This window comes from Eschrichtius robustus, chromosome 12 (assembly GCF_028021215.1).
Source record: "Eschrichtius robustus isolate mEscRob2 chromosome 12, mEscRob2.pri, whole genome shotgun sequence".
Taxonomy (NCBI): domain Eukaryota; kingdom Metazoa; phylum Chordata; class Mammalia; order Artiodactyla; family Eschrichtiidae; genus Eschrichtius; species Eschrichtius robustus.
This window is the reverse complement of record NC_090835.1, coordinates 3,185,687-3,208,725: the sequence shown is the minus strand read 5'-3', so window position 1 is coordinate 3,208,725 and position 23,039 is coordinate 3,185,687. Positions and strand designations below refer to the sequence as shown.

General features: G+C 47.8%; 1 protein-coding gene and 1 long non-coding RNA gene across 2 annotated transcripts in view; one reads left to right on the top strand and one right to left on the bottom strand.

Annotated features, from left to right (window-relative positions):
* XPC (XPC complex subunit, DNA damage recognition and repair factor) overlaps positions 1 to 23,039 on the top strand; it is a 34,543-nt gene that overhangs the window by 9,300 nt on the left and 2,204 nt on the right. Inside the window, exons 3-13 of the mRNA XM_068557750.1 lie at positions 645 to 763; positions 3,048 to 3,171; positions 4,090 to 4,174; positions 5,111 to 5,268; positions 5,545 to 5,665; positions 15,469 to 15,558; positions 16,388 to 17,284; positions 18,520 to 18,680; positions 21,198 to 21,279; positions 22,243 to 22,377; positions 22,458 to 22,627. Of these exons, the coding sequence (XP_068413851.1) occupies positions 645 to 763; positions 3,048 to 3,171; positions 4,090 to 4,174; positions 5,111 to 5,268; positions 5,545 to 5,665; positions 15,469 to 15,558; positions 16,388 to 17,284; positions 18,520 to 18,680; positions 21,198 to 21,279; positions 22,243 to 22,377; positions 22,458 to 22,627 (2,142 nt within the window). The remainder of the gene's footprint in view (positions 1 to 644; positions 764 to 3,047; positions 3,172 to 4,089; positions 4,175 to 5,110; positions 5,269 to 5,544; positions 5,666 to 15,468; positions 15,559 to 16,387; positions 17,285 to 18,519; positions 18,681 to 21,197; positions 21,280 to 22,242; positions 22,378 to 22,457; positions 22,628 to 23,039) is intronic.
* LOC137773237 (uncharacterized) lies at positions 18,586 to 20,810 on the bottom strand. The gene is made up of 3 exons (XR_011075659.1): positions 19,898 to 20,810; positions 19,405 to 19,628; positions 18,586 to 18,791 (listed from the first exon to the last, which is right to left on the bottom strand). It is a non-coding gene; the product is annotated as an uncharacterized lncRNA (long non-coding RNA).

The following is a 23,039-nucleotide window of genomic DNA, read 5'->3' as shown; positions in this document are numbered from 1 at the left end:
ACAGCTCTAGGTTGTAGGTTCATCATGTTCCTCCTGTTTTGACAGCACATCTAGTGTGAGACCCATGATCAGAGCACATCTTTTTTTTTTTTTTTTTTTTTTTTTAATAAATTTATTTATTTATTTATTTTTGGCTGTGTTGGGTCTTTGTTGCTGCGCGCGGGCTTTCTCTAGTTGAGGCGAGCGGGGGCTCGTCTTCGTTGCGGTGCACAAGCTTCTCATTGCAGTGGCTTCTCTTGTTGCGGAGCACGGGCTCTAGGCGCACGGGCTTCAGTAGTTGTGGCACAAGGGCTCAGTAGTTGTGGCTCGTGGGCTCTAGAGCGCAGGCTCAGTAGTTGTGGCACACGGGCTTAGTTGCTCCGCGGCATGTGGGATCTCCCCGGACCAGGGCTCAAACCCATGTCTCCTGCATTGGCAGGCGGATTCTCAACCGCTGCACCACCAGGGAAGCACCCCAGAGCACATCTTGATGGGAACTTGAGACCCGGGCTCATGGAGGAAGTGAGGCTCAGAGCTCACAAATCATCAGCTAATTGCAACAGTTTCTCCGTAAATAGAAGGAGTCCTTAAAGTTGAGTTTAGTTTAAACATAGCCCTAGGATGTCTGAGCTTTCTTCATCTTCCTTCCTGTGATCTCTACACAGGGAGTTCCCGAGTGCCCGCAAGAAGGTGCACCGTCCAGAGAAAGAGGCTGCTGTGGACGAAGGTGGGGGTGAAGGGGACGACGAGGAAGAGAGTGAGGAGGACTGGGAAGAGGTAGAAGGTAAAGTGTCTTCCTCTGTTCTCAGAACTGTTTGATCCTGTTTTTCTGTTTGATTCTGTTTGGAGTCATGTCACTGCAATCCTGTCCTTTTCTTTTGAAACTAATAAAGACAAAGATAAAGTTGCAGTAGGGGACTTGCTTTTGATGTAAGGAAAAATTCATGACCAGGTTAGCAAAGAACGTTGTGTGTTCTCTTCCTCTGGCGGTGCTCCACGGAGGGGATCATGAGATAGAGAAGCCGCATCATCTCATAAAGAGAGCCCGGGCTTTGCGGGTGCTCATACCTGGCTCAGAGGCCAGCTCTGCCGCTTGTGCAGCTGGGTGAGTGAGTAACTCTAGCTGTCCGAGCTGAGTTTTTCCACTGGTGACAGTTGGTAAACATCGAACACTTACTGTGAGCTGGGCACAGTCTAGGCTCCAGGGTTGTTGTGGGAAAATGTGATGGGCCTGGTGCATCACGTACTCACAATACACAGCCCCTAATGTCACCATCCCTAGCGTGATTTTTCTTTCCCAGCTTTTTATTTCGAAAATGTTCAAACCTACAAAAAAAATTGAACGTGTAGTCCATACACTGTTCACCTAGACTCACTAACTTTACCGTTGTGCCGTTTGAGTGTACCAGCATCTTTCCTTCTGTAAATCTGCGTCGTGGAACCACGTGATAGTAAGTTGAAGACATCCTGACTCTTCACTTGTAAATGCTTCAGCATGCGTCTCCTAAGAGTAAGACATTCTCCTGCATGATGAAACACCATTATCACACCTAAATTAAGTCCCTAATTGTTATAAAACTATCCTTTATAACTGTTTTTTCCTTTCTTTTTTTTCGCTTTTCATAGCACTGGGGTTTTTTCGTTTTGTTTCGTTTTGTTTTGTTTTGGCGGAGTCCTGGCCTCTTGTTTCGTAGAATGTCTCATATCTGGTTTGTGTTGGTGGTAAACTTGTTTGAATGCCCCCTGGATTTCTTATAAACTGTAAGGTGAGTCCAAAGACTTAGTTATATTTAGATTAAACATTTTTTGGCAGGAACACTTCAGAGCTTTGTACTTCACAATGCATCCATTAAGAGGCACCTAATGTCAGGTTGTTCCGCTACTGATGCTAAGTTTGACCATGTCTGTGGTACTGCCTGATTGTGCCAATGTAAAGGTACATTTTCCTTTTGTAGTTTACCATCTCTAGTGGGACTCTGATTCTGTGTGAATATGCTGTTCCCCAGTCACTTTCTACTTAATGGTTTTAGCAAGTGTCAGTGATCTTGACTGAATCAAAGATTATTATATTGAGCATTGCAAAGTGGCAATATTTTGATTCTGTCATCTCATGTATATTTATTAGCTGACTTTGATCTGTAAAGAAGAGCTCTGCCTTTTAAGAATTGTATTTATTTATTTTGGGTATCACTATGGACTTAAAAATTCAAATATGTTATCAGTTATCATCATTACACTTTTTGATCTTTGGATTGTCCCACACTTGGCGAGCAGGAGCCCCTTTAAGCTAGCTACCCTACAGAGCCCTTTTGACATGGCTTCATTAGTTTCTGAGAATGTTTTTGTCCTTTGGCACAATAAGATGTTCCAGGATGTCTCTGTACTCTCCTTGCTGCAGACCTGGAATTGGCCTTTTTTCTCTCTAAGAAGCCCTGGTTCATTTTAGTAGGAACTGGTACATAGAAACCAAGGTCTTGGCACTGGGTGTTGTCATTGCCAGGGGGGTGTCATTGCTTCTAGGCCCAGAGCTGCTTTGAAAGGAACCTTGCTAATGAAGTTCACAGTCAGCAAATTTAATTTATTTCAGCTGGTGTTTATAAGCAGTGTAGCGGAGAAAGAGATGAAGATGCATGCCTTGCCACGTATTCAGTAGAAGTTTACAGTTGAATCGGGAAGTCATGCCTCTCTACAAAGCAGATTTTTGTGAGCGTTACCATAGTGATACAGAGACCAGGAAATTGTTCCCTAAGTCTCTACTAAAACACACACACACGAGCATTAGCTCCATGATACCAGGGGTCTGTATCTAATTCACCTCACTATCTCTGTGCCTAAGGTTCTTCCTCTGAGGGCTGTTTCTCTGGGTTCTTGTGCAGGTTAATGAGCCAATTAGATTGTAAGAGCACGGGGCCTGGCATTTCCTAGGAACTCAAAGCACGGTCTCTACGGTTTCCTACCTCACACCCATTCCTCACTTGCTCCATCCCGGCAGAACCTCGATTTTGTTTGGTACAGTACCTATTATAATGATAACTATTATTATTGATTTTAAAAATCACTGTTTATAGAAGTTAGTGAGCCCATGCCGGGTGACGTGGGGGAAAGCTCAGCCTTGTCTACATCTGCTCTGCCCGTGAAGCCCGTGGAGATAGAAATTGAAACACCGGAGCAGTTGAAGGCAAGAGAAAGAAGGTACGATTAAGCACTTGCTTCTGGATTTCTGTCACGTATCATCACCGGCAGCTGCTCCTCAATGAAAAACACATAGGAGACCCGGGCTGAGTGTCACAGTTGTCGGGAGCGTTAGGTGAGAGAGCCCTGGGCTCACCTTTAGGACTTGAAGGAGACACCTGTGTGTCCGGGCTAGGGCAGGAGGTGTGCCAAGGGCTCTGCAGGTTGCCCGTTACCTTACTCCATCTTTAGCGCAGTGTGCAAAGGAGGAGCCGGAGACTCAGAGAGGTTAAGTAACATTTCAGCTGTGAGTGGATGCGCCACGATCTGCATCCCTCAGGCTGACTCGGCATTGCTGCTCGTCTCCCCGTGTCACTGCAGGGCCTGCGGTGGTGCCCACCGTGGTTGGGGTCCCCACTTCTCTCCAGGGTCCCCAGGCCCTCTGCAGCCCCTGGCGGCCCGGCCACATGGAGTGCGTCTCCTGGTGGTTAATTGGTTCTTGAGTCCCCCATGTGATGGGCACATTATTAGGCATGAAGGAGGGAGACAATAGCAGTCAAGAAGCCTCAGGTTTCCTTCAAGATGCTTGGGACACAGACATGAGAGAGATTTTACAGCAGAACAGCATCACACAAATGAGCATGTGCTAACTTGATGTCAAGGCAGTGCGTGCCGAGGAGCCGGTCAGTCCCGGGGGTGGGACGGTCAGAGGGGACGTCCTGGAGGACAGGCCCTGGAGCGTGCTTGGGAGGTGGGATGGGTGCAGGCCGAGGGGAGGGAATGTCCTGGGCCAGGGCTCGCGGGTGAGGAGAAGCAGGAACAGCCAGGCCGCAGGTCTGCTGAGTAGCACAGCCTGAGTCATCGCAGCTGAGAGGCGTTGACGGGAGAGTGGGGTCGGGCTTCCCCCTTCATTCTCGGATTTTTCAATGTGCATTGCAGTGAAAAGATAAAAACGGAGCTTGAGACACATCTTCGGAGGATGGTGAAACGTTTCAATAAGGAAGTCCGTGAGGACACACACAAGGTACGGCAGGGAAGGAGGAGGGTGGTACGCGGGGGAACTGGGCTTTCCGTCAGCCCTGCCTCTGGGCTTCCACTCACTGTGTGACCTGGTGAGTTTCTGACTCTCTCCTGAAGTGGGGGTGATAACAGTGTCTGCCTGGGAGGATGGGCGTGAGGAGTAAGCAGATAGCACGTGTAAAGCACGTAGCTCAGCGCCAGGCGGGCAGCAGGGGCTAATACCAGGCACTCTCCCATCCCTTCTCTCAGCTGTTTAATAACATTGGTTCTGATCTCAGCTAAAGTTGCTGTGGCTTCTGGCTTCGGCTGGTACTTGCTGAACACACACCGTGGCCCTAGCAAGGTGCTTGGCATTGTGGGGAGAGAGACTTGTATGAAGCTTGTTTCCTACCATTCAGGAGTTTCTGATCTCACACACGGAACAGGAAAGACATCAAAACAGGGAGACTCGAGACATAGGACAAGGAAAGAGATCAGTGTGGGCCTCAGTAGCCGAGGAAGGCCTCATTTAGGAGAGAGGATGGGGTGGGTCAGGAGGAAGGATGGCACAGGGAGACGCCGAAAGGCCGAGTGGTGGCTGGGCTGGTGGGACAGCCAACATCTAGGAGGCCGCCTGTGCTGGAGGCCCATGGAGAGTGAGGCAAGGGCAGACTTTGGTTTTCCTCTGACCGGCAGCAGGCAGCTAGGGAGAGTGTAGTGATGGGGAGGGTGGAAGGGGCACCGCCCGCAGCAGCTGCAGAAGCTGAGAGGTGCAAAGAGCACAGAGCCAGGGCGGAGAGATGAGGGGATGAAAAGACAGAGTCTTGGGAAATGGCAGTGTTAGTATTTTTACTTTCTTGTATGTAGAAATGACAACAAATATTTCCTGTCTGCAAAACGTCTTTGAATTTGGCAGCAAAAATCCCACTGGTTTTCAGCCTTCCCTTTTCCCTCTCCCCAGGTTCACCTTCTGTGTCTGCTGGCAAATGGCTTCTATCGAAATAGCATCTGCAACCAGCCAGATCTGCGCGCCATCGGCCTCTCCATCATCCCAACTCGCTTTACCAAAGTGCCACCTCAAGACGTGGACGTCAGCTACCTGTCAAACCTGGTGAAATGGTAGGGCCCTCCGGCCTGTCCTGCAGAGCGTAGTGTAGGATTTGTGTCTCAGAGGCTGGGTGCAGGTCAGTTCCACAGACCCTCCTTGAGGGGCTGGGAAGGCTCCCCAGGGGGAGGGTCTGACTTGGGTCTTCAGGAGTTGGCCAGACAGGCTGGGAAGAGGAGCACCGGCAGGCGGGGCTCCCGAGACACCCCGCTCTGTGTTTTGGCTGTAGAAGAACAGAGTTCCTCTTTGCCCTGACCTCTGACGCAAAGGAATGCCTGATTTCTCTCCAGGTTCATTGGAACATTTACAGTTAATGCAGACCTTTCAGCCAATGAGCAGGATGGCCTGCAGACGACGCTGGAGAGAAGGTTTGCTATTTACTCTGCGAGAGACAGTGAAGAGTTGGTCCACGTGAGTGACTCCTGGCAGCACTGTTTTCATTAGGCCTGTTAGCTGAGGAATATGGCAGTCATGTGCCACATACCGTTCCAGCTGTTTTACGTATATTTCCTTGCTCAGTTCTCATAAAATCAAAACAGGTACTGAAGCTCGGAGAGGCTAAATCACTTTCTTAGGGTCATTCGGTTGGTAAGCATTGGAGACAGGATTGGGCCCATGTGTGAGTTGAAAGCTGCCCTCTCTCCTGTCTCTTACTTGGTGTCCTGGTGTATTAAAGCACTTAATTTTTGGTCAGCTGCCCTAGAATTGTTTACAGTATTCAAAAATCGTGTTTAAAAGTCCCAAGGAAATGTTTTTTTCAAATTGGCTGCTGAAGTCCTTAAGAAAGTGTTTCCTTACCTTCCAAGTTGGGGGATGATGCTGGCAGGCGGCCGTGCAGTGAGGAGGGTTCTGTCCAGAAGAGGTGGTGGCGAAGAGGTTGTGTGTAGACAGGCTTTGTCACGTGCTTAAAATGCCTTTAGGTAAGGCTCTGTCTCAATAAAACAAAAATGGGTAGAAATGTGGTTTTATCCCTGGAAGATTTCTATTGATGCATATACTTCTGTCTGAGCTTCAGTTTCTGTTTCGGGAAAGAGACTTTTTGTATCTTTAGAGACCAAATGACTGGCATCTTACTTCTCTTCCAATTTGGCTTGAAAAAGTCTGAGTATCTGGACAGTAATTGTGCTGTGATATCACCACCCAGAGAAAAACACTCATATTTCAGTGTCATCCTCCCAGACTTTGTTCCCACGTATATCTGTGCACGTACATATTTGTTTTGTTTGTGTAGTTTTATTAAGCAAAGAAATAGTTTTTTTTAAAGAAGTAAACAATTCAGTGACACTCGGTGCATTTTCAGTGTTGTGCATCCACCACCTCTATCTATTTCTAAAACACTCTTACTATCCCAGAAGGAGACCCCGTACCTATTACACAGTCACTCCCATTCTTTCTCCTTTTCCCACCTCCCCAAGTATCTGGCAGCCACCAATTTGCATTCTGTCTCTATGGATTTACATATTTTGGATATTCCATATAAAAGAAATCACAATACAGTCAGCATTCCTTATCTGCAGGTTCCACATTCACGGATTCAACCAACTGCCAATCAGACTTATATCTGCAGTTGGTTGAATCCGCAGATGCAGAACCCGAGGATAGAGGGAGCGCCAACTGTACTCTGCCATTCCGTATAAGGGACTTCAGCATCTGCGGATTTTGGTATCCGGGGGGGGGGGGTCCTGGAACCAATCCCCACAGATAACCGAGGGACAACTATATATGACCTTTTGTGTCTGGCTTCTTTCACTTAGCATGCTTTCAAGGTTCATTCACGTTTGTAACACGTATCAGAACTTCATTCCTTTTTATGGTGAATAATATTCCGTTGTATGGATAGACCACATTGCACCTATCTGTTCATCAATTGATAGGCGTTTAGGTTGTTTTCCATCTTTTGGCTGTTATGAAGAGTACTGCTATAAACATTGTGTGTACATATATTTATTTGGGTACTTGTTTTCAGTTCTTTTGGGTATATACCTAGAAGTAGAGTTGCTAGGTCATGTGGTAATTGTATGCCAAACTGTTCTACATAGCGGCTGCACCATCTTACCTTCTCACCAGCAAAGTACAAGGATTCCAGTTTCTCCAAATCATCACGAACACTTGTTATTTTCCATTTTTGGGGTTGTAGTCATCCTCACAGGTGTGAAGTGGTACTCACTGTGGCTTTGGTCTGCATTTTCCCGAAGATTAATGATGGGTTAATGTCTTTTCACGTGCGTATCGGCCATTTGTTTATCTTCTTCGGAGAAATGTCTATTCAGGTCCTTTGCCCATTTAAAATTGGGTTCTTTGTCTTTTTGTTATTGAGTTGTAAGAGTTCTTTATATATTTCAGTTACTACACACCTATCAGATATATGCTTTGGAAATATTTTCTCTCATTCTGTAGGTTGTCTTTTTACTTTCTTCATGAAGTACTTTGATGCACAGAAGTTTTAATTCCGACAAAGTCCAATTTTCTATTTTTCCTTTTTTTTTTTAATTAATTTATTTTTGGCTGCATTGGGTCTTCGTTGCCGCGCGCGGGCTTTCTCTAGTTGCGGCGAGCGGGGGTACTCTTCCTTGTGGTGCGTGGGCTTCTTAATGCGGTGGCTTCTCTTGTTGCGGAGCACGGGCTCTAGGCGCGCGGGCTTCAGTAGTTGTGGCGCACATACTTAGTTGCTCCGCGGCATGTGGGATCTTCCCAGACCTGGGCTCGAACCCGTGTCCCCTGCACTGGCAGGCACATTCTTAACCACTGTGCCACCAGGGACGTCCTCTTTTGTTTCTTGTACTTTTGGTGTCATATCAAGAATTCATTGCCGAATCCCAGATCATGAAGATTTCCTCCTGTATTTCCTTCTAAGAGTTTTACAGTTTTAGCTCCTGCGTTTAGGTCTTTCATCCATTTTGAGTTAATGTTTTTATATGATGTGAGGTAGGTGTTCAACTTCATTTCTTTTTTGCACGTGGATATCCACTGGTCCCAGCACCATTTGTTGAAGAGACTAGTCTTTCAACTTCATTGTATTTGTTGTATTATTTTCACTATTTGTTGGAAGTTTTTCAATGGGGATGAATGGTCTTGGCACACTTATCAGAAATCAATTGGCCATAGACACTTGGGTTAATTTCTGGACTGTCTGTTCTATTCCCTTGGTCTACATGTCTGTCCTTATGCCAGTGCCACACTGTTTCGATTACTGTGAATCTGTAGTAAGTTTTGAAATCAAAAGTATGAGTACAACCTCATAATGCTATGTTGGCTGTTTGGGGCCCTGTGCAATTTCATGTGAATTTGATGGTCTGCTTTTCCATTTCTGCAAAAAAGGCCATTGGAGTATTGATAGGGATTGCACTGATTCTGTACATTGATTAGGGCAGCATTGCTATCTAGTCAATAGTAAGTCTGTAAACACGGCTCTTTCCTTTTATTTGCTTTTTAAATTTCTTTTAGTTATATTTTGTAGTTTTCAGTGTACCTGTCTTTCATCTTCCGGTTAAACTTTTTTCTAGGTATGTTATTCTTTTTGATGCTATTGTAAATGGTATTGTTTTCTTAATTTCCTTCTCAGATTGTTCAGTGAAGGTGTACAAAAAAAACGGCTGATGGTGTTGATCTTATACCTTGCAGCTTTGCTGAATTCATGTAGCAGTTTCTTGTGTATTCTTTGGGATTTTCTATATATAAGATCTTGACCTCTGTGAATAGAGGTAGTTTTACTTCTTCTTTTCCAGTTTGGATGCCTTTTGTTTCTTGTTCTTGTCCAATTGCTCTGGCTAGAACTTCCAGCACAGTGTAGAATAGCGGTGGCAAAAGCAGGCATCTTGTCTGGTTCTTGATATTGGGAGGGAAAGCTTTTCACTCTTTCATGACTGAGTATCTTGGTAGTTGTGGATTTTCATATACATTCTTTATCATGTTGAAGAAGTTCCGTATTTCTAGTTTTCTGAATGTGTTTTAATCATGAAAGTGCTTTGGATTCTGTCAGATGCTTTTTCTGTGTCAAATGAGATGATCTTGTGATTTTTCTCCTCTTCATTCTACTAACATAGTGCATTGCATTCACGGATTTTCTGTTGATTGATTGATTGATTGATTGAAGTATAGTTGATTTACAATATTGTGTTAGTTTCAGATTACAGTATAGTGATTTAGTGTTTTTTGCACATTATATTCCATTATATCTTATTACAAGGTAATGGGTATAATTCCCTGTGCTATACAGCAAATCCTTGTTGCTTATCTATTTTATGTATAGTAGTTTGTATCTGTTAATACCATACCCTAATTTGTCCCTCTCCTCTTCTCACTCCCCCTTGGTAACCACAAGTTTGTTTTCTATATCTGTGACTCTGTTTCTGCTTTGCATATACTGTCATTTGTATTTTTTTTTTTTTTTTGGTTCCACGTATAAGCGATATCATTACTGTATTTGTCTTTCCCTGTCTGATTTATTTCACGAAGCATAATGTTCTCTAGGTTCATCCATGTTGCTGCAAAGGGAAGTATTTTATTCTTTTCTGTGGTTGAGTAATATTCCATTTTATGTATATACCACACCTTTTTAATCCAGTCATCTTTTGATGGGTACTGGGGTTCCTTCCATGTCTTGAGTATTGTAAATAGTGCTGCTATGTTCACTGGGGTGCAGGTATCTTTTTGGATTAGAGGGTTTTTTTCCAGATATACCCAGGAGTGGAATTGCTGGGTCATGTGATAGTTCTATTTTTAGTTTTTTAAGGAACTTTCATACTGTTTTCCATAATGGCTGCACCAATTTAACTTCTTACCACCAGTGTTCGGTGATTCCCTTTTCTCCACATCCTCTCCAACATTTGTTATTTGTAGGCTTTTTGATGATAGCTGTTCTGACAGGTGTGAGGTGATAGCTGATTGTGGTTTTGATTTGCATTTCTCTAATAATTAGCAATGTTGAGTATCTTTTTATGGGCCTGTTAGCCATCAGTACGTCTTCTGCCCATTGTTTGATTGGGTTGTTTGTTTTTTTTGTTATTGAGCTGTATGAGCTGTTTGTATATTTTGGATATTAACCCTTGTCAGTCTCATCATTTGCAAACATTTTCTCCCATTCAGTAGGTTGTCTCTTCATTTTGTTAATGGTTTCCTTTGTTGTGTAAAGCCTTTTAAGTTTAATTAGGTCCCATTTGTTTATTTTTGCTTTTATTTATTTCGCCTTAGAAGACTGATCCAAGAAAATATTGCTACAATTTATGTCAAAGAGTGTTCCGCCTATGTTCTCTTCTAGGAGTTTTCTGGTTTCAGATCTTACATTTAGGTCTTTAAGCCATTTTGAATTTATTCTTGTATGTGGTGTGAGGGAATGTTCGAATCTCATTGTTTTTACATGTAGCTGTCCGGTTTTCCCAGCAACACTTGCTGAAGAAACTGTCTTTTCTCTGTTGTATATTCTTGCCTCCTTTGTCATAGATTAGTTGGCCATAAGTGTGTGGGTTTATTTCTGGGCTCTTTATTCTGTTCCTTTGATCTATATGTCTGTTTTTATGCCAACACCACACTCTTTTGTTTACTGTAGCTTTGTAGTATAGTATAAAGTCTGGAAAGTTTATGCCTACAGCTTTGTTCTTTTTCCTCAGGATTGCTTTGGCAGTTCTGGGTCTTTTGTGGTTCCATATAAGTTTTAGGATTATTTATTCTAGGTCTGTGAAAAATGTCATGGGTATTTTGATAGGGTTTGCATTAAATCTGTAGGTTGCTTTGGGTAGTATGTTCATGTTAACAATATTAATTCTTCCAATCCAAGAGCATGGGATACCTTTCCATTTCTTTGAATCATCTTCAGTTCCCTTAATCAGTGTTTTATGGTTTTTAGCATATAGATCTTTTTACTTCCTTGGTTAAGTTTATTCCTAGGTTTTGTGTTTTGTGTTTTGGGGGGTTTTTTGGGGGGGGATGTAATTTTAAATGGGATTGCTTTTTTTACTTTCTCTGTCTGATATTTCATTGTTAGTGTATAGAAACACAGTAAATTTCCGTATATTAATCTTACATCCTCCTGCCTTGCTGAATTCATTTATTAGTCCTAATAGTTTTTATGTGGAAACTTTAGGGTCCTCTATATAGAATATCATGTCATCTGCAAATAGTGATAGTTTTACCTTTTCCCTTCCAATTTGGATGCCTTTTATTTCTTTTTCTTGTCTGATTGTTGTAGCTAGGACTTCCAATATTATGTTAAATAGAAGCAGCGAGGGTGGACATCCCTGTCTAGTTCCTGAATTTATTGGGAAAGCTTTCGGTTTTTCACTCTTGCATATTATGTTGGCTGTGGGTTTGACATAGTTGGCTTTTATCATGTTGAGTTATGTCCCCTCTGTACCCACTTTGGTGAGAGTTTTTATCATGAATGGTTGTTGAATTTTGTCAAATGCTTTTTCTGCATTTATTGAGATGATCATGTGATTTTTATCTATTCTTTTGTTAATGTGGTGTATCACATTGATTGATTTACATATTTTGAACCATCCTTGCAACCCTGGAGTGACTCCAACTTGAGCGTGGTATCCTTAGTATGTATTGTTGGATTCAGTTTGCCAATACCTTGTTGAGGATTTTTGCATCTATATTCATCAAAGATTTTGGGTTGTAATTTTCTTCTCTTGTAGTGTCGTTGGTTTTGGTATCAGGGTCATGGTGGTTTCATAGTAGGAATTTTGGAGTGTTCCCTCTTCATTTTTTTGGAATAGTTTGAGAAGGATAGATATAAGTTTTTGTTTTTGTCTTTTTGTATGTTTGGTAGAATTCCCTAGTGAAGCTCTCTGGTCCTGGACTTTTGTTTGCAGGGAGTTTTTTAAATTATAGATTCTATTTCAGTTCTAGTGAATGGTCTTTTCAAATTGTCTGTTTCTTCTTGACTCAGTTTTGGCAGGCTGTACGTTTCTAGAAGCTTGTTCACTTGTTCTAGGTTGTCCAGTTTGTTGGCATATAACTGTTTTCTTTCATGATTTTTTGTTTTTCTGGGGTTTCAGTTGTTTCTTCTCTTTTATTTCTTATTTTGTTTGAGTCCTCTCTCTTTTCTTCTTGGTGAGCCTCGCTAGAGGTTTATCAATTTGGTTTATCTTAAAAACAAAAACAGCTCTTGGTTTTATTGATCTTTTCTATTGCTTTTTTGATGTCTTTTATTTCCTCTCTGATCTTTATTATTTCCTTCTGCTGAATTTGGGTTTTGTCCTTCTTTTTCTCATTCTTTTAGGTGGTAGGTTATCTTGTTTGAGATTTTTCTTGTTTTTGTGGAAGGCCTGTATTGCTATGAGCTTCCCTCTTAGAACTGCTTTTGCTGCATCCCATAGATTTTGTAAGATTGTGTTTCTATTTTCGTTTGTCTCAAGATATTTCTGGTCTCCTCTTTGATTTCATCATCAACCCATTTGCTTTTTAGTAGCATGTTCTTTAGTCTCCATGTGTTTGTTCTTTTCCTGTTTTCCTTTCTATGGTTGATTTCTAGTTTCTTACTATTGTGGTGAGAAAAGATGCTTGAAAATATTTCTGTCCTCTTAAACTTGTTGAGGCTTGTTCTGTGACCTAGTATGTGTCTATCCATGAGAATGTTCCATGCTGGCTTGAAAAGAATGTGTATTTGGTGTTTTTCTTATTTAGTGTTCTGTAGATATCTATTAAGTACAGTTGGTCCATTGTGTCATTTAGGACCTCTGTTGCCTTACTGATTTTCTGTCTGGATGGTTTGTTCATTGACGTAGGTGGGATGTTATAGTCCTCTATTATTATTGTATTCCTGTGAATTTCTCCTTCTATGTCTGTTAATATTTGCTTTATATATTTAGGTGCTCCTGTGTTGGAAGCGTATATGTTAACAAGTGTAATACGCTGTTGTATTTATGCCTTTATTGTTATATAATATCCTTCTTTGTCTTTCTTTATGGTCTTTGTTTTGAGTCTACTTTGTCTTTTGTTGTCTTTGTTTTGAAGTCTACTTCGTCTTTTGTTAAGTATTGCTATGCCAGCTTTCTTGTTTCCGTTTGCATGAAATATCTTTTTCCATACTTTCACTTTCAGTCTGTGTGCGTCTTTCGCCATGAAGCGAGTCTCTTGTGGCAGCATATTGTAGGTTCTACGTAAAATTCACTGCTTAGCTGCTGCACGTCGTTGAGGCGCCACGTGCGGCGTGCGCTGACACTGTCTTCCCAGCGTGCCCCGTGGCCCCTGTGTGTGCACTGACGGGAGTCTTCACAGTCCCACCTGGATCACATCCCAGGCACCCCGTCTGCCTCTGCGCAGCTAGACCCAGTCTCTGCACTGATCTCACGCCAGGCCGTGGTATGGAGTGAGCGGGGCCAGGGCATTCGCCCCTTAGAATTGGGAAGTGCGGGGAGGTGGCCGCCACCAGCGCAGGTCTCTCTGTCCTGGTTGTTAGCAAGCCAGCCCGCGTGCTCCTCTTGAGTAGAGTCTAGGCTTCCCCAGCCATCCTGTCTGTCTCAGTGGGCTTCCCAGCAGGAAGGGGACTCCCCAGGGCAAGGAGACACCTTCTCTTCCTGACAGATCCCTCCCAGGAGTGCCGGTCCCAACCTGGTACCTTTCTTTTTTCCATCCTATGTGATTACATGGAGATCTTTCTTGCAGCTTAGGTTATGGGAGATCTTCTGTGAGTTTCCAGTTAGTTTTCTGTGGGAGTTGTTGTTCATGTAGATGTGTTTTTGGTGTGTTTGTGGGGGGAGGTGAGCTCCACGTCCTCATACTCTGCTCCCTTGATCCCCCTCTGTTGGGAGGGCTTGATTTTTGACTCAGTCTCTCGTTACAGGTCTCTTCAGAGTCTCTATTTTCTCTTGAGTTAGTTTTGGTAATTTGTATGTTCCTAGGATTCGTCCTTTTCACTTGGGTCGCCTTGTATTTAGTGTAGGGATCATACAGTTTTGTAACTTAAATTTTTTCTTCAGTGACGTCCTTGTGAAAGGTGGTGACCACGCGTCTTTGTGAGGCACAACGTCGCTTCCAGAGCGCTGTCGTGTACCTGACCTTACCCAGTCTTCCCTGTGGTCTTGTGAGGAGGACGAGGCGGGGATGTTCCGGATGGAGGTTCTAGGTTTAAACCACCATTCAGCTGCCTGCTGGTGCTCGGTTTCCCTGCCTTTTACATCTGTGCCCCTGCGCCACCCGCATACTGAGAAACTGAGTAGCCAAGCAACACTTGTACAGTATTCACTGTGCCAGTTAATAGTGTGTTGTCAACCACACTGCAGGGATGAGTTGTGTTTTCCAGGTTTTCCCACTGATGCCCTTTTCCTGTCCCAGGACGCAGTCCAGGCATTAGTGATCTTGTCGCCCCAACGCCCCCTCCCCTCCATGCCGTGACTGTGTCCCAGTCCTCCTGGACACTCCTGAGGTGTGCTGCTTAGGAATTTTGTAGAGTTCCTCAATTTGGGTTTTTTTGATGTTTTCTCATCCCCCCGGTTTTTAACTCCAGAAGAAACAAGGCAAAAGTAGTTATTTTTTTCAATATACTTGGCTTTTCACAGAAAACCTGCCTTCCTGTTTCTGACTTTTGCTCTTGCTTTCCGAGGAGAGAAAATGACTGTAGTGATTCATGAGGACGCCGGGACCCTGAGGTCTGTGTGGGAAGATCTTGCTCACGTGCTGTCCCACTGTTGTTGTTTTGGAGGTTAATTCCCATGAGGAGGCTCCCATCCTTCCAAGTTCACAGAAGTTTTAGAGCTGCAGCCTCTGGTTGAAAGATTCGCTCTGGGGAGGTTGAGTGCAGGGGAGGGATTCTCGGGCCTGATGATGATGATGATGTCTTTTCTCTTCAAAGTGGTATTTTGCTTTATTGTTTTATCACAAACACAACACATGTTGAAAACAGAACAATCAGAAGATAGGTAAGCCGGAAAAAAACCAAACACCTATAAACACCCATAACCCCATATATGGATGCTTTTCCAAATACACATACATGTTTATGTCTGGACACGATTTTTTCTTAACAAAAATTAACATAACTCATTAAAAAACAAACATTGCTTTTCCTTTAATATATGGTTACCATTCCCCATTTTTCTACAGAGATGAAGTCTCTGCAGCATCATTTTAATAGTGTTGAGGGTTCCAGGCTCCTACTGTTGGACAATTTGGTAGTTTCCCTTTTATAAACAGGCACCACAACAAACAGCGTGGAATTATGCAAATCCTTAATTCTTTCCTGAGGATAAGCATGTTGCTCTTTTTCATTATAGATATTTTTACTGATTCTCCGGGCCCTGCATCTCCCTACCCGACTCGTGCTGTCTCTACAGCCAATTCCTCTGAAGTTATCAGCAGCGAAGGTGAGGTTCCCGGGGCTTCCAGAGGAAAGAGTAGTTGCTCAGGGAGGAGTGAGAAATTATGAGACTTAGAGCAAACAGATCTGCTCATTAGACGATTTTTAAAAATCAGTCTTCGTGGAGCAGGGGTCCTTGGAGCCTGCCTGGCACAGGCCCTGTGCTGGGAAGACTGGGCGCCTGGGTGGGTATCTAGCAGCCGGGCTTTGCGTGCGTAGCGGGGCCTGCGAGAGCCTGGGCTCCTTCGTGCTCTGGTTTCTGTTCTGTAAATGGTGGAATAAAAAGGTACTGGTCCTCCTCAGCGGTGTGGAGAGAGGACGGTGAGGACTCAGAACTCTGCCGTCGTCAGAGGAGGCTGACCCCTAGGCTCCCTGGGGTGCTGGCATTGTCCGAAATTGGGTCCGGAAGTCAAGTTTAATAATTTCTGAATTCTTAATGCTGTGACTTTGTTTGCAAAATGCCTTACGTGCAAGGTGAGTACTATTGCTGAGGAAACTGAGACTCAGAGGTTACATAATTTATCCGAATCACATAAAAAAATGAGAAAGCAGAAGTGGCGTTTGAACCCGGATTTGTCTGTTTCCACATCCCGTGCCCTTTTCCCTGTGCTACACTTTGTGTTGAAAAGAATTAGAGTGTGGCCTTATTTAAGGTGCTGCAGAATTTAGTGACTGCTTTCTTACGGCCTTGGAGGGTAGCCAGCCTGTCACTGTCTGAGCCGGGAACGTCTTGTGTACACTGGTGTTCCAGTGTGACTTAGCCCCGTTAGATGCCAGAGTCTTTATTGTATCATTAGCAAAAAAAGAAAAAGAAAAAACTTCCTGTTCTGTTTAAGGGGAAGAAACCTTCCAAGGAGAGATCCACAGAGGGTCCTGGAGGCTCCTCAGAAACTTCCAGCCAAGTTCCTGGAAAACCAAGCAAACCAGAGACCAGCAGAGGAAGCAGACGAGAGGACACATCTTCCGAGGGTGCTGGCAGTGCACGTGCCAAAGGGAAGGGGAGCAAGGCGGCTGCCATCAGGAAGAAGCGGAGAGAGCCCTCCTCCAGCAGGGAAGACGAGGGCAAGGCCGGGGGGCAGACGGAGGGGGCCCAGAGGCGTTCGCGGGGCCGGGAGCGGCGGGCGGCCACCAGGGTGTGTTACAAAGAAGAGAGCGGGAGTGACGAGGCCGGCAGCGGCTCTGACTTTGAGCTCTCCAGCTCGGACAGCCATCGCCCATCCGACGAGGATTCTGAGCCAGGCCTTTCAAGGCAGAGGAGGGCCACCGCCCCTCAGAGGATGAAGGTGGGGTCCAAGAGGGAGTCCAGGTCCCAGCGTGGAAGCCACCCTCAGCCCCCTGGCTTTCCAGAAGCGTCTGTAAGCGCTTCCGGCAGTAAGCGTCAGAGAGGCAAGCGTAAGATGCCCGTGGATGGTGAGGAGGCAGACGGCCGGAGAGCAGCTGGTGTGGACCAGTGGCTGGAGGTGTTCTCCGAGCGGGAGGAGAAGTGGCTGTGCGTGGACTGTGTGCACGGAGTCGTGGGCCAGCCCCTGACCTGCTACCAGCACGCCACCAAGCCTGTGACCTACATCGTGGGCATCGACGGCGACGGCTGGGTGCGCGACGTCACACAGAGGTACGACCCTGCCTGGATGACGGCGACACGAAAGTGCCGGGTTGACGCCGCGTGGTGGGCCGAGGCCCTGCGACCCTACCGGAGCCCGCTGGTGGCGAGGGAGCAGAGGGAGGACCAGGAGGTGAGGCCTTGCGCGCGCGCACCCGCTGGATGCCCAGCCCCGTGTCGTGTTTGTAGAGCGTTACCTCAGTTAATTATCACAGCAGCAGTACAAAGCTGGGGTTATCGTAGCTGGGGTATTCATTTTACCAGCTGAACATTTAGAATCTGAGATATGAGCCGACCTGGTATTTGAACCCAGGTGGCTCTGGCTTCAAAGCCTGTGTACTTCCGGTTATTGCCCAGTTAATAAATTTGGAGCTTGAAGTCAGGTAGGTAGTCCTGAGTGAAAGAGGAAAGCACGCAGTAATACAGCTGTTCTCCCTTCTCAGCGTGCGCACGCGCAGAGGTGTGCCCGCCAGCATCCCTGCCCCGACCCAGAACACTCAGCCCCCAGCAGGAGGGCTGAGGAGATGGCTTGTCTGTGAGGGGCGCCCTGGGGGCGACTTCTGGAGCAGCGCGTCCCTGAGTCGTGGGACAGCCGTGGGCCCGGAAGAGGGCCCGGGGCTTGTGCAGGGCCGCCCGCAGGGTGGGCATACTTGCTGGAGAATTACTGCCAGTTCCCCAGGGCAGGGAGTCGTCCCTGTGCACTGCATCGCTCAGGGTGTGGCTCAGAGGTGACAGGGTCGTGGCAGTCGTGCAGAGCGTGTTGCGACTGACCTAGTTCAAGGGCTTGTCATGCAAGCTGGCCAAGTGGGGTCCCTCCTGCTCCCCGCTTGCCACTCCTCCCTTGTCGGTCGGGGTTTGAAGAGATGCTGCGGGGAAGTGCAGGAGACCTGGTGAGTGGGATGCAGGTGAGAGCAGTGGGGTTGCCTGTGAGGAGCTAGGCGCCTTGAGGCAGCGGGGAGAACAGGTGTTGATCGTAGTGGACGGAGAAGGTGTGAGTGCTCGGAGAAGGTGTGAGTGCTCGTTCTGGTTTCCATGGGAGCCGAGCTGCTGAACCCGTGTCACAGAGTTGTGGTGTCACTTGAGGTGAGGCCTCCTCCCGAGAAAGGCTCTGCTCGGGCTGGCCGAGGTGTCAGAGGGCAGGGATGACTTTTCCGTTGCTGCGAGCTGCAGGATTACTGGCCCCTGCGGAGCTTCCGAGGCACCTAAACCCGTGGGACAGAACGCCAGGTCACAGCGTGGTGCGGCGGCCCTGGGGCCCCGAAAGCCCCACGGCACCGTCAGTTACCTGGGCAAGTTCAGGGGTCGCCGCCAACCTCCCTCCCTCCCTCTCCGAGCACCACGCCCAACGTCGTCTCTCGGCCTCTGCAGTTTCAGGCGAGGCACCTGGACCAGCCTCTGCCCACCGTCATAGGCACGTACAAGAACCACCCTCTGTATGCCCTCAAGAGGCACCTCCTCAAGTACGAGGCCATCTACCCTGAGACGGCTGCCATCCTCGGGTACTGCCGCGGAGAGGCTGTCTACTCAAGGTGAGGAGACGCCCAGCGGCCCGGGATTAGCAGCCTTCGCCGGGCTGGGGTTGGAGCTTCACAGCATGCGCATGCCGTTGTGGGCGAGGGGCACGGCGGAGAGGCTGTGGCCTGGAAATGAAAACCATGGGGATTAAAAGATCAGCAGGGGGAGAAAAGTTATGGGGGGAAAGATAAGTAGGACAGATACGGTTTATATGGGGCAATAAGAAAACACACCCCAAAAACAGAAGTCAAAGAACATGCAAAAGGAAGGAATAAAGGATTTGATAATGAAACTTAAAATGAGCGGATATTGTTATGGGGACAGAGTTTCAGTTTGGGAAGAGGAGAGAGTTCTGGAGATGATGGTGGTGGCGGTTACATAACAGTGTGAATGTACTTGATGCCACTGAGCTGTAGACTCGGAAGATGGTTTAGAGGGTAAATTTTATCTTATGTGTGTTTTTTCCCACAGTGAAAAGAAATTGCCAAAGAAGGGGGGGGGGGGAGGGGGAACAGCATAGAAAATAAACATAAAATATATACAAAGTTAAAACTGAGAAAAAATGTAATAACAAACTTAAGGTGAGTCAGAATTAACAATGGAAGTAGAAATTTAAGAAATGTTAATAGAAAGAAAATAAGTGATTTTTAGAAACTCTGACACGCAAGACCACAAAATAGAGGATGTTCTTAATAAACGGGAGAAGAAAGACAGAAAAGGAAACTTAGGGAAACTTACAGGAGTAGGTGGCTCAACTCCTCTGCCTGAGAGCTACTTCCTGCAGCTCAGCCCCGAGGCGAGGCATCCCCGACCCTCCGGTTAGGGTCACTGTGGGAGCTTTCTGCCCCCTGGCTGGTCAGGGGCCCAGCTGCCGACAGCGTCCAGGGCCTGGCGACCTCAATGGAGGATACAGCACAGGTGTCCTACGTGCAGGGGACATCTGGTGGGAAGGGGGTCCCTGCCTGGAGAAAGTTTTAGAGGCAGACATTTTTTGTTTTTAATGTAGTAAAATATACAGAACAGAATTTACCATTTAACCGTTTTAAAAGTGTCCAGTAGCACTAAGTACTTTCACATTGTTGTGCAGCCATCACCACCATCTCCAGAACTTTTCTGTCTTCCCAAACTGTCCCCATCAACACTAACCCCCCCCCCGCCTCCCCGCCCCCGCCCCCCAGGCCCTGGTAACCACCCTCTACTTTCTGTCTATGAATCTGACTCCTCCAGTCACCTCATAGAAGTGGATCCTACAGCATTTGTCCTTTTGTGACTGGCATCCGTTGATGGACACTTGTGTTGCTTCCCCTTTTGGTTGTGTTTAGTGCTGCTGTGAACATGGGTGCACAGACATCTCGAGACCCTGCTTTCAGTCCTTTTGGATGTATATGCCCAGCAGTAGGATTTCTGCATCACATGGTGATTCTGTTTAACTTTGTGAAGAACCTCCGCACTGTTTTCTGCAGTGGCTGCATCATTTTACATCCCCCAGCAGAGCATGAAGTTCCCAGTGTCTCTACATTCTCTCCAGTTCTTGTTTTCTGTTTCTTGAGTAGTGTCCTAATAGATGTAAAGTGGTTAGAAGCTGAGATTTATTCTGAATGGGCTGTCTGTGCCCACTTCCCCCTGCTATCCTTGTGAATGTCCAGGTGATGCCCACCTGCTTGCCCCTTCTCCGCTCCTACCGGAAGACCACGACCGTGACAGTCACTCCTTCAGGCAGAGATGTGCCCCTGCGGTGGGCACGCGTGTGGAGCCCTTGGCTCTGGTCCCCCCAGCAGCTTGTGAGGCAGGGAGGCAGTGCTCACCGTTCCTGATGGATCGGGGGTCATCCCGCTAGGAAGGGGCACAGAGGAGGTGTGACCCTGTCCGGTGTGCTGTGCTGGACATCAGCCTCAGCCCAGGGGCAGGCGAAGGGCTGGATGTCCACACCAGAGGGAGCTTAGTGCCCTTGCTCCTTGGAGCCCCACGGAAGGGCGGGCCTTGCTGAAGGCTCAGCAGGAAGCAGCTGGAATGGGAGGTGGGGTGTGGCTCTAAGCTCTGGAAGGAGAGGAAGCCAGAGCCAGGTGGAACCGACTGTTCTGTGTGCATTCATCCTAACCTGTGTACTTTGTCAGCTTACTGTAGTCTCCGTGTCGTCGTCTTCTGGCTTCCCCACCCCTTCTCTGGACACTCGTCCCTCCCTCCCCCTCTCTGGTATTCAGGAGCGGACCAGACCCTGGGTGAGGGCTTGCACCTGCGCTGCTGGGCCTTTCCCCGCCCCCGGCTGCCGGGCCCTTCCGGTGGGAGGAGGGGGAAGGCACCACGGGAAGCCATTTAGTTTGGGATTTGTGAGTGGATGCATCCACCCGCAAGACAGCAGGTGCCTGTTAACCGTGGGCCTGACGCGGGCCCCTGGTGCCCCGGGAGACGCTCCAGGGCCGAGCTCCCCCTTCTCCTGGGGGGCCAGAGGAGGCAGCCGGGCCCTGCGGGCTACCGGGCACGGGGTGCTTCGGTGGGTGTGAACCCCGTCTTGTCTCCCGTTGGCTCCTTAGGGACTGCGTGCACACCCTGCACTCCAGGGACACGTGGCTGAAACAGGCCCGAGTGGTGAGGCTTGGAGAAGTGCCCTACAAGGTAACGGCCGCGGGACTGCGGGCTGCCGCGCACGTGTGGGGACAGACTGTTCTGGCTTGAGAGGATCAGAGGAGAAGAGCATCTTTACTTGAGGACTTTGTAAGATGGGCCTTGCCGAGCACGCAGGAAGTCTAGGCCAGCAAGCAGCCCTCCAAGCCCCAGTGCTGTGGGTCAGAACCGTGTCACCCGTTTGTTCTGAGAGGCCGGAGCCCTGCCTGGCGTGGACGGGCCCGCCCGCCCTCACTGTCCCTTCGTTTTGCATGTATGTGATCTTCGCTGCGTCTCACAGGAGTTAGCATCAGGATGCCCGTTGTACAGATGAGAAAACAGGAGCTCAGAAAGGGAAACTTGTCCAAGGCCTGAGCTAGTGAGATGGCAGCGTGCAGCCCCAATGTCTCGTTCCCTCTCCGGCCGGTCAGCTGCCCACAGACGCGTGAATTCAGCGCAGACCGCACAGGCTGTCACGGGACACAGGGCCCGCTTCAGCCGGCGGAGGACAGCGGCCAGTCATGAGACACAGTCGCTTTTCTTTGTCAGATCCCTGGGAGGGGCCCTTCGCGTTGTGAGAGCCAGGGAGCTGGGCCGGGGCGCAGGGGCCTCTGGCTGGTGGGAAGGGGCTGAGGCACAGGGAGCCAGCCGGTCACTGCCGAAAGCAGGCCCCGTCACTCACCGGCCACAGGAACATCTCTGAGTCCCGATTTCCCCTTCAGTGATGGACACCAAACACAGCATAGCTGTTCAAGACACAGGCTCTGGTCTCCACAAGCTGTGTGACTGTAGGTGAAGTGTTCATACCTCCTAGGCTGCTATAAGATGGAGGCGATAATAGACTCTACCTCCTGGGTTTGTTGAAAAGATTAAGTAATCAATACACAGAAGCACTGAGAACAGTGCCCGGTGTACAGTGAACGCTCAGGAAGTGGTCGCCTTTGTTGTAAACTGTGGCTGTCCCCTCCGGTGTAGGTTGTAAAAGGCTATTCCAACCGGGCCCGGAGAGCCCGCCTGGCTGAGCCACAGCTGCAGGACTACAATGACCTGGGCCTGTTTGGCAAGTGGCAGACCGAGCAGTACCAGCCGCCGGTGGCCGTGGACGGGAAGGTAAGGGCCACGCTCAGTGGGGTCGGTACCAGGCCACCTCCCTCTGCGGCCAGCCGGACCCAGTGTGCCACCCTCCGCAGGTCCCCCGGAACGAATTTGGGAACGTGTACCTCTTCCTGCCCGGCATGATGCCTGTCGGCTGCATCCAACTGAACCTGCCCAACCTGCACCGCGTGGCCCGAAAGCTGAACATTGACTGTGCCCAGGCTGTTACGGGCTTCGATTTCCACAAAGGCTACTCCCATCCCATGTGTGTGAGGGGCCTCCCGTGGAGGCCAGAAGGGGTGGGGCGAGGTTATGGAGAAGGGGCGGCGGGAGGTTGGTGTGGGTCTGGCGGGGGTTGAGGCCCAGTGGCTCTTAACTTTCAAGGTTTTACTCTGGATTTGCAAAATCAGCCTTAACCCTCGATGTTCTATACTTTTACGCTGGCTTCCAACCAGAGGCTGCGAAACCCGTGAAAGCTGCGAAACCAGCATCCTAACGATGTGGATTAGAACTTGTTCTGGGGGTGGTCAGGGTGACTGAATAGGGTCAGCATCCTTCCTGGTCGGTGACCTCTGTCCTGCCCTGCAGTGGGGGTGGGGGAGGGGGCTGGGGAAGAGGACACAGCCTGGGGTCCACGGGCCTGCCTTCTGCGTGGGTGGTGTCTGCCAGCAGCTGTG